Source organism: Cebus imitator, unplaced genomic scaffold (assembly GCF_001604975.1).
Source record: "Cebus imitator isolate Cc_AM_T3 unplaced genomic scaffold, Cebus_imitator-1.0 Scaffold793, whole genome shotgun sequence".
In the NCBI taxonomy this organism is placed as follows: Eukaryota; Metazoa; Chordata; class Mammalia; order Primates; family Cebidae; genus Cebus; species Cebus imitator.
The window spans coordinates 125,793-136,881 of record NW_016108108.1 but is presented as its reverse complement, the minus strand read 5'-3'; the positions used below and the strand labels follow the sequence as shown (position 1 = coordinate 136,881).

The 11,089-nt window shown below is 45.1% G+C and overlaps 1 protein-coding gene across 1 annotated transcript in view; it reads right to left on the bottom strand.

Moving 5' to 3' along the window:
- Window positions 1–751: 751 nt before the first annotated feature.
- TRIM27 (tripartite motif containing 27) overlaps window positions 752–11,089 on the bottom strand; it is a 23,913-nt gene continuing 13,575 nt past the window's right edge. Inside the window, exons 4-8 of the mRNA XM_017520034.2 lie at window positions 9,027–9,049; window positions 6,606–6,721; window positions 6,450–6,482; window positions 4,930–4,956; window positions 752–2,361 (exon numbers count right to left, since the gene is read on the bottom strand). Of these exons, the coding sequence (XP_017375523.1) occupies window positions 1,766–2,361; window positions 4,930–4,956; window positions 6,450–6,482; window positions 6,606–6,721; window positions 9,027–9,049 (795 nt within the window). The 3' untranslated portion in view covers window positions 752–1,765. The remainder of the gene's footprint in view (window positions 2,362–4,929; window positions 4,957–6,449; window positions 6,483–6,605; window positions 6,722–9,026; window positions 9,050–11,089) is intronic.

Genomic DNA, 11,089 nt, shown 5'->3' with positions numbered 1-11,089 from the left:
CCAGGCTGGAGTGCAATGGCGCGATCTTGGCTCACCGCAACCTCCGCCTCCTGGGTTCAAGCAATTCTCCTGCCTCAGCCTCCCGAGTAGCTGGGACTACAGGCACACGCCACCGTGCCCAGCTAATTTTCATATTTTTAGTAGAGACGGGGTTCCACCTTGTTGACCAGGACAGTCTCGATCTCTTGACCTTCTGATCCACCCGCCTCGGCCTCCCAAAATGTTGGGATTATAGGCATGAGCTACCATGCCCGGCCTGTTTGTTAACAGTATTTATGTACCTGTATATATATTACCATATACATGTCGATCTCAGAGTATTCAGCAAAAGCTAACCTAGCCTCATGGAAGCTGCTTTCTATAGCCCTGGTTCCATTATTTCCCTTAAAACCTGATGAATAAATGAAGAATTAGGATACGCTATCATCAACTCATGAACCTCAGCCATGGAAATCCAATGCCTGGCACAGTATTTACAAAAAGGACTTGAGAAAATACTTTCCTAGTAGAACTACAGGATTAACCAGTGTAAGAACTGTGGCCTATGGATGTCCAACACTACTTTCGTAGCACCACTAGAACGTGGTGACATGGTATCTAGAAAGTAGTTTTATTTTCCAGTTTGAAGTAAACTGTTGGCCAGAATGGAATTTTTGGACCCATCTGGGAAAGCGACAGCATTAACCATTTCCTCCCCACACCCATTCCAACATCTGAACCCCATCCTACCAACACCCGGAAAGCAACAACATAAACATCCATATTCACTTTATTTTTAAACAAAGGAGCATGTACTCAAAGAGAAGCAGGACTGAGAACCATCACCGGGGCTTGCTGGAAGTGATCCACCCCAGCCTTCTGACTTCAGAGTGTCTCAAGCTCCAATGGCCATGGGGATGGAGCTGCCCCTTGATACACACTTTAGAAAGGTCAATTTCCCCATCCCCCAAAAGAAACGGAGAAAAAGAGGTAAGAGGTCAATGAATCCCTGGAAGACTGTCCCAGCATCCTTTCAGGGATGGTGTGTGACCGACCACCAGTCCACAAATGTGACTGGTAAGGGATCTACTAACAGCAAATGGAGCTGGATAGAGTACTAGCCTGGATGACATGCACCCAGCACTGGAATACACCTTTCCCTAGAACGAAGGGAGCAAAGCCCTCAGAAAAGATACAAAAGCAGAGACATTGATTAGAACATTATCTCATAACAGAGGTGGGACCATTACCCACCGTTATTGTAAAAGAACTGTAACTAACCAAAACACATATAGGCTTCTTTAATGGAGTTAGTAAAACTATGGCAGGTCGGGAATTGGGGCAAAAGCACTGTTCCCAGGTGGAAACACCGGGAGAAAGGGAGCCGTGTGGATAGGGCCTTGTTCCAGTCTAGGCTGTCAGAGAGGAGCCCTAGCCCAGAATGACAGCAAATAGCCATGATCATTATGTGGGGCTGAACCAAGAAGGTGTGAGTATCTTGAATGGCTCTCCAAATCCAAAGATTATCCATACTCTTTATCCCCTCCATCAAGTGTAAAACCAGAAAGTGTGACACACTGGAGGCGGACATCTGGATACGTCTCATGGCGTCTCACAATGTGCATGGAGGGAAGAGGGTGGTAGAGAACATGGACATCCTGTCTCCCACTGCAAGGGTGTGGAACATGGTAAGGAGACCCATCTGTGACGGGATGTGGCAAGGCAACAAGATGCCTTGTGCCTGGCGTAGGATTTCAGCCAACAGCCCTTTTGGCCTGAATTTACCTCAAGGGGAGGTCTCCATGGAATGACCGTGATTCCCAACATGGCCAGAAAACCCATCTATCCCACTCATGGGGCAGATGATCAGAGGAGCTGCGCTTTTCCCTCCCGAGTAACTCAGGCTGAAGTAGGGCCGCACAGGCCCACAAAAGGTAGCATGAGAGAAAGTGAAGGTGTGACACCTCTCTGTCACGTTGTAGAAGGAGACCTCACCAGCATCATAGTCCAAGAAAATCCCCACCCGCTGGAGAGGGGTCCGCAGGGGGAGGGCAGTCATTGGGGAGGTAAGAGCCCAGTATTCTTTCCCATACCACAAGGACACTGCCCAGAATCCGTTCTGGGGGGCTGAGGTTACTCCGCCTTTTCTGCACACTGAGTCTTCACAGACACCTATGGTCCACTTGGCTTTATCTCCCACCTCTACCTCCCAATAATGTCTCCCAGCGATGAAGCATGGAGAGCCCAAGACACAGGGAAACAGATTGAACCGCTCGGGGTTGTCAGGCAGGTCCTGCTGGAGGTAGCTGTACCGGACTTGACGCAGATTGTCAGAGAGGATCAGGCTGGGGTAGGCCGTGTCTGGGTCCAGAGTCACGTCCACTGTGGAGACACAAAGGAGTCAGCTGCGGGCCAGCAGAGCCTACTCTAGAACACCCAGCCTTCTTCCACCTCCCCAAGAACAAGAGCTTCCCACGAGAGGTTGTGCTCATTTTATTTAAAGTATATTCTAAACTTCACATTTCAAAAACGACTGCTTGGATTAGCTGGTTACCAGGATACACTGAAAATACTGAATTTTAGCCCCGCAGCTTTCTTTCACATCTGAAGCCACAACATCCATTATGAACTGAGTTTAAGAGAGAGGGTCTTGCTCTGATGCCCAGGCTGGAGTGCAGTGGTGTGGTCATAGTTCCTTGTAACCCCAAATTCCTGGGCTCAGAGGATCCTCCCGCCTAAGACTCCCAAGTACCTGGGACCACAGGCGTGCACTACCACCCTGACTAATTTTTAAAAACTTTTTGTAGAGATGGGGGGGTCTCACTCTGTTGTCCAGGATGGTCTTGAACTCTTGGCCCCAAACAATCCTCCTACCTCAACCTCCCAAAGCAATGAGATTACAAACATGAGCCACTGTGCCTGGGAGATACACCAAACTGAGGTTTTCTTACATGCTCACCATCCCTTATTCTGAAAACTTCAGGGGCCCATAGTTTCACACAATTCACAATATTACAGGTTTTAGACAGGCAGGGTCTGGCACAGTATTCTATAATGAAATATTAGTAGATCTGCTGTGAGATCTATGAATATTTACATCATGAAGGAGAAAGACTCTAAATAGTGCCACATAATTTCAGGTTTTGATACTCTAATTTCCTACAAAATAATGAAAACACTTTCGGCTTTCAGAGCTTTGGGATTTTAGAACTATGGACAAAGTACTGGGAACCTGTATCAGGTATGTTCACCTTTCAAATCACTCTTTTTTTATATTTCTTTTACTTTTTATTTTTTGAGATGGAGTCTCACTCTGTCACCCAGACTGTAGTGCAGTGGCATAATCATGGCTCACTATAGACTTGATCTCCTGGACTCAAGCAATCCTCTCATTTCGGCCACCCAAAGTGTTAGGGGTACAGGTGTGAGCCACTATACCCGGCCCAAATCACTCTTTTATCCATTCTAGATTTTTACTCTGCACATCCAAGCCCTATTCATCTTCTAACATCCAGTGCAAGACACACATCCTCCAAGTTTTTCTCCATCTCCCTAGACCATTACAACTTCCTGTTCTGAAATCTAAACTGTGTATGACCCATGTCATCTCCTCTGGCATTCAGTATCACAGCATCTTGCTATCATAAAGTTTTTTCTCGCTTCAGAAGCACTGATACGGGCTGGGTGTGTGGCTCATGCCTGTAATCTCAGCACTTTGGGAAGCTGAGGCAAGAGGATTGCTTGCGTACAGGAGTTTGAGACCAGTCTGGGCAGCATAGTGAGACCCTGTCTCTACGAAAAATAAAAGTAAATTAGGCAAGCGTGGTGGTGCATGCTTATAATCCCAGCTTCTCAGAAGGCTGAGGCAGGAGGATCACTTGAACCCAGAAGTCTGAGGCTGCAGTGAGATATGACCACGCCATTGCATACCAGCCTGGGCAACAGAGAACCCGCCTCTAAACTGAATAATAAAAATGTTAAAAACTAAAATACTCAATAAATAAATAAAGACAATGACATGTATTCTCTCATTTGCACTCCGCATCTTGTTCAGGAGGAAGATTACCAAAAACTACCTCTCAGAAATGTAGGCCCACAAATTTTGACTCCCACAGAAGACAGGCAACTGGCAGAGGTAACCAAGAACCCCAGAGCTCAGTTCCTGGTTCAATAATCTGCCTACGACAGCTGCCCACCTCGTGCTTGTGCCATGTATACACCTCCAAACAGACAACGTAAACCCCAAGAGCAGGATGCCGTAGGGTCTTCTGCTTCTCTAAAATACCCTGCACGATGTTAGGCAGCGCAGGACACAAGTGAGGTACTCGGGAAATACATTAAACATGGATCAGAGCCAGTGCACACCACGGACTGCAGAACCACTGTATGCAGAGTCCTTCTCTTCATGAAGAGGACGCTTCATAACAGAAGGCGGCTGTGACTGTGGGACGAATATGCCTTTGATCTGAGGACTTCCGCAATGTAAAATTTTCCCAGGCTCTACCGTAGGGTGAAAATGGTTGAGGGGGAAGGGCAGGTTCACACTGTGCCCTGAGGCACAGTGATGGGATGACACAAGACTCCTAGACTCTCTATAGCACTCAGTAGTAGTGGAGCTCAGTCAGTCCTGTTTGTCACACACCATGGTTTGACCCTGACGCTGGGCAGGCAGAGCGGTGCAGCCGTGCACCAGCTCTGTTCTGCTTTTGGGGAACTGCAGTTTCCACCCTGTAATTCTTCTTTAACACCTGAGGTTGATCTTACCCTATGGCTTCAGCTCTGACAAAGTTACTATAAATACATAGAAACAACTGTGGATTTCTGTGGATCTTTATACACGTAACCTAAAAAATTCAATTTAAGCCATTTCCAAAATCATTCATACTGGCAGTTAGGTTCCCGAGGACTTTTACTCCTTACCCTAATATGGTTTTGTCTCTCATCACCTACCTGAGTATAATTGAGCCTCTCTTAATTCTGAAAGAACAAATGAGAAAAGTTACAGAAGTCATGAGCGTTTCCAGGAAATATGTAACTGAAGGAGCTCTGGTTAGTCATCATAAAGCAGCGGTCTCCACTAGAAACCCCAGGACTCTGCTGTCAGTCAGGCACTGATTTTTTCATATGGTGTATGGCTCTACCATCCAACCAAAAGCTTGAAGGGGGGACAGACTGGGAACCTGGAGTAGAGGGATAACCACGTGCCTGAGACTGGTAGAACGTGAGATCAACCTGAGCCAAAATCAAGAATTCCACACTCCAGTGCGTCAGCTGGCTCTGCAGAGGGAAACGCGGTGCCAGCCTCACATCACACATTAACGTTTGAGTTTCGTAAGTCATCTGTGTTTGAGAGCTGAATGGCTCAAGTGACACTGACACTCCAGGACAAACACGACCGTTCCTTTATAAGGCACTTTATAGGTGAAGCAGAACTTTTCAAACATTATCCCACAAAGCCTTTTAAGTGGCAACAAAAGAAGAGCCAGATCAAGGAAAGTCATGCCTGACTAACCACGTCTGGTATTATCCACTGTAGCAAGTGAAGTTTCTCCCCATTTGTCTTGCTTGTAGAGGACATGTATCTGCTAAATCTACGTTACTAAATGCCCCAAAAGTATATATCTGAGCAGGTGCAATGCAAATTAGAGCTCAGCATATATATTACGGAAAATTATCAAAGATTATGGGGGTTTGTAATTTGTGATAATTAAGAAAAGGGTTTACCTACATATAAGGATTTCAGAATCCACCAGACTGCCCACGAATTTTAGAATTCAATATATGGCCAATTCTTTACTGAATGTGGATCGTGAGCAGAAAAATTTAAATTTGCAAAAACTTCTCCAAATGCCTAGAACACTTTATTTAATAAACATACATATAGGACTTATTTTGTGTCAGGTTGTATTCTAGAAGTGTTAGAAATGTAACCCTATTCTTGTATCTTAGGAGGCAAGAACTATTATTATTCTTATGTTACGATGAGGAAACTACCTCTAGAATCTTTACTAAGTGGTAGAGCCGGGCCCAGAGCCAAGGCAGCCTGACTCCTGACTGCCCACTCCTAACTGTGTCCCTGGCGCCGCTGCCTGTCAGCGCGGCTCAGTTCCTCCTGATGGAGCTGGCACTTGTGCCCACAAGCAGTAGGAACTCAGTAAATTACAATAAATACTGGCTCAAGTGAAATGTAACCAGGATAGATTTTGTTCATACTCTTTCCTGAATAATCAAATTAATTGCAGATTAATTTTTGGATGGCTGATTTTTTTGCCTCCATCAATGCAGACTGAGAATCGACTAAATACACTTAACAGGCTGTTAATTGAGAAAATTAAGGCCACAGGGAAGATGTGAAACATCAGGGAAGGCTGGCCAATGGGTAGCAGCCTTATCCCATTTTTCCCACTTTCAATGCAGATGTTCTTTCCAAGCAACTTTACATCAAAAGCCCAGGAAGTAGATAAATTTACCTTGAATTTTCTCCATATCGGACTGCATTTTTTCTAGGAAAAGAAAACAAAATATTCAGTTTGCATCCACTATCTGGCTGGAAAATATATCCTTTCAGGGAATATGCAGACATTGAATATAAATCCATCTACCTCACGAATCTCTCCGCACGTTACCTGTGAACTGCTTTAGCCCCTCCGTCAAGAATAGACATTTTTGGGCAAAAATGTGGATTTTCTCTTGCAAATCTGGAGGCGTGATCCAAGGTTCAGGAATCCTGATTCTTTCAGCCCTAAATTGAAAAAACATGAATGAATAAATTATTTTCCCAATTCCATGACCTTCCAAGAACCAGGACCACTTAAGCTAAACTGTCCAGCACAGATGGACAGTCTTTAAAACCAGCCCCGACAGCTTTTCCCACCGTCTCTTCCTGGGCTATGATCCTCTGGACCAAAATAAGGTAGATATTGTACTCCTTCTTATATCCCCCAAAGCAGGTAGCTCACAGCTTTCCAAATATTGAGTACCCAAAACGATTTATTGAATTACATATGAGGCTGACTTTGCTGGAAAGCACTAATCTTTGATATTTATGGTGGGCAATTATCCCGAATTCTCAGGTTCCCAAATATGGAGAGAATGACATGTTCAGACAGAAAGGCACTGTGGGGGACAATACCCAATTCCCTTGCCCTGCAAGGATGTCTATGGCAAAGACTGCCAGTTGGCTACACAATACCCCTTCTACCACCTTCCACCTTTAATGGCTCAGAGCTGCCCAGTCCCTAATAGCTACAAGTGACCTTGTGATTGAGTTCTAGCCTATGAGAGGTAAGATGTATCTCATGATGTTTTGAGAAGTCTGCTTAAAATAGTAACATGACCAGGACCTGTGGCTCATGCCTGCAAACCCAACACTTTGTGAGGCTGTGGTGGGAGAATTGCTTTGAGACTAGGAGTTCAAGACCAGCCTGGGCAACATGATGAGACCGTGCCTCTACAAAAAACAAAAATGAAGAAAAAGAAACAAAAACAAAAACGTAATGTCATGTGACTTATCTCATTCCTCTTGGCTGGCATTCTACCAGCTACTGTGGACTCTATGAGAACCACACCTCAGGATGGTAGAACAGTGAATGGGAAGAAACCTGAGTCTCTGAGGATCGCTGCAGTTACCATACTAGCCACAGGCTACCTACCCGCACATTTCTCTTTTTCTGAGATGAAGTCTGGCTCTGTTGCCCAGACTGGAGTGCAGTAGTGCAATCTCAGCTCATTGCAACCTCTACCACCCAAGTTCAAGCAACTCTCCTGCCTCAGCCTCCCTAGTAGCTAGGATTACAGGCATGTGCTACCATGCCTGGCTAATTTTTGTATTTTTAGTAGAGACAGCGTTTCATCATAATGGCCAGGCTGGTCTCGAACTCCTGACCTCAGGTGATCCACCTGCCTCCGCCTCCCAAAATGCTGGGATTACAGGTGTGAGCCACCGTGCCCAGTCTACACATTTCTTTTATGGTAAGAAAAAATTTTATTCTGTTTAAGCCTTAAGCCAATAAAATTTTGGGTTTTCTATCTTATACAGCCAAATTCGATCTTTAATGTCACAAACTGCTATGGTCCGAGGGAGCTAACTGCGTATGTTAGGTCAGAGCTAGACTGGCATCATCAGGTAGCAGGTAACAGGAGTATTTGCTTGGGTCATGTGGCTGGGACTAGCATGAACACCACCTCTCCATCTTAGGGTCCCTCAGGAACCTCAATTCCATCAATGTGATTCTATCAACACAGGCCTCCCAGCCCCGTCTATAAGGCCCTCCCCCATGTCTTTAAATGCTCCCACATAGTCAAGCTGTATTTTGCTTTAGGGGGTTTCACCATTCAGGGTCTTAATCATCTTCAAAGTACAGCTTCCTCAAAGTCAGTCTCCACCTGGAAGGTACTCCTACAGCAGACTTTAGCTTCCCAAGGCCCATCCTACTCGCCTAGTCACCCGTCCTGCAAATACAACTCTGCCCTGGCTTACTGCCCCCTTCAAGCTCTCCCTGTCTGGTCATGTCCAGCTGCCAGGGAGCTCTTCCTCACTTTATTTTTGATGGAACATAGAGAGTAGCAAGAATAAGAGCCAGAATCCAGGTGGCTCATCAGTATGTAAATCTAGGTCAGTCACATCTTTCTTAGCCCTTATTTCCCCCATTATAGAAAAAAAAAAAAAAAAAAAAAAAAAAAGAGAGAGAGAGAGAGAGAGAGAGACAATGAAGGGGGAAAGCACTGTGAAATGTGTAGGAAGCGACAGTCATAAACTACCCTTAGACTCAGCCCAGGTCCCGGTAAGGCCACACTCTCTCCATGGAAGTGTCCTCATACCCCTAATCCACCAGCAGCCACCCACGTGAACCCCCCACTCCCTGAATTTTACTGAGAAGAGCTGTGATTCATGTAATTCTTTGTATACTAGTGACCCTCTTCAGGGATACATCAATTTGATAAGATGCCCATTCTCAGGCTCAGGGTTCCTTTCAGGATTTACAAATGTGAAGGAGACAAGTCTTCTCATATTTGATTTTTAGCACTAGGGAAACAGAAAACCATACCTGCTCAATGTGTCCCCGATGTCCTGTAAAAGAAAGGAAAAACAGAACCATGAGAAGTCATTTCACAGATGTTTGTTGAAAACCCAGCTACAAGCTGGCCCTCCTGGGAGAGATCAAGGAGGCAAGGATCGCTGGAGCATAACTCAGTCCTGAGGAGCTGAAAAGCAGGCAGAGGACAGCGAGCTGCGCGCTATTTGCGAAGCCAGCATTTCCCACACCCCCTTCTGTACCCACCAGCCACTGGTCAAGGACCTCAGGATTTAAGTTTACTAACTCGGGCATCCTTCCCTTGGGCCTCAACTTGCCTACCTGTCCAGCTTGCTTTCTTTTCATTATGAAATAAGGTCAAATACACAGAAAAGCTGTTACTACAAAGAGAACTCCTGCATACTCTTCTTTTTTTGAGGCAAAGTTTTGCTCTGTCACCCAGGCTGGAGTGCAATGGCGTAATCTCAGCTCACTGTAACCTCTGCCTTCCCAGGTTCAAGTGATTCTTCTGTCTTACCCCCAGTAGCTGGGAATACATGTGCACGCCACCACACCCGACTAATTTTTGTATTTTTAGTAGAGATGGGGTTTCACCACGTTAGCCAGGCTGATCATGTACTCCTGACCTCATGATCCACCCACCTTGGCCTCCCAAAGTGCTGGCATTACAGGAGTGAGCCACCACACCCCACCTCAATAATGTTGTTTACAGCTGTCCCACCCCACCCCCTTGGGTAAACCAGGATCATTCATTTCATTTAGTTATAATGTGTACTTTTTTATTTTTAATTATTGTTATTTTACTAACAACCATAAAAACAAGAATATTATTTTATTATATATATTAATTTATAATATTTACATTTTATATATTTCTATAGAGATGAGCCCTGCTCTGTTGCCCAGGCCGGAGTACAGTGGCATGATCACAGTTCACTGCAGCCTCGGCCTCCTGGGCTCAAGTGATCCTCCGCTTCGGCCTCTCAATTAGCTAGGACTACAGAAGCACATCTCAACACCTCGCTATTTCTAAATTTTTTTGTAAAGGTGAGGTCTAACTATGTTGTCCAGGCTGGTCTCAAGCTCCTGGGCTCAATGAATTCTGCCACTAAGCATCTAGAACCAGAGGCACACGCCATCATACTTGATATGACATGTGTCTTCAACTGGAGCAGTTCCTCAGCGCTGCTTCGTCTTCATGACACTGCACTGTTTAATACAAGCCCGTTACTGTATAGAATGTCCCTCCCTTTAAGTTTGTCAGGTATCTGCCTCATGATTAAATCCGGCTTGTACCACCTTTGACTAGTATATGTTGTGTCTTTCCAAAGGTACACAGTATTTGCTCGGCCCTTACTGGTAATACTAATTTTAATCACTGTACAGTCACTATTTTATCTTTTGTAATCAGTAAGTAATCTGTGATACTTCCAGTCCTCATCAAACTTCCCCTCTTAGATGTAGCATGCATTGATCATTTTTGTGTGAGTTACTGCCAAGTGGTCATTTTTCTAACTTCAAAATTCTTATTTAGCTGACATTCTAACAGAATAATTTTGCTTTTTTATTAGCATGAACTCAGATTATTTTATTAAATGACTTATAATCCATTGCTGTTTTTATTTCAGTGCCCCCAAATGTCTTAGACTTGGCTAGTGTCCTAGTCATTCCTCCTGTATCCCTTCCCATCTCATTCTCCCCATCCCCATTTTTTTCCAGTTTATACTTCGCCTCCATTGTAAACATAAGCAGATATCTGTATTTTCTAATTCTCCCTTTTTTTTTTTGAGATGGAGTTTCGCTTTTGTTACCCAGGCTGGAGTGCAACGGCGTGATCTCGGCTCACTGCAACCTCCGCCTCCTGGGTTCAGGCAATTCTCCTGCCTCAGCCTCCTGAGTAGCTGGGACTACAGGCGTGCACCACCATGCCCAGCTAATTTTGTATTTTTAGTAGAGATGGGTTTTCACCATGTTGACCAGGATGGTCTCGATCTCTTGACCTCGTTCGTGATCTACCCGTCTCGGCCTCCCAAAGTGCTGGGATTACAGGCGTAAGCCACTGTGCCCGGCTTCTT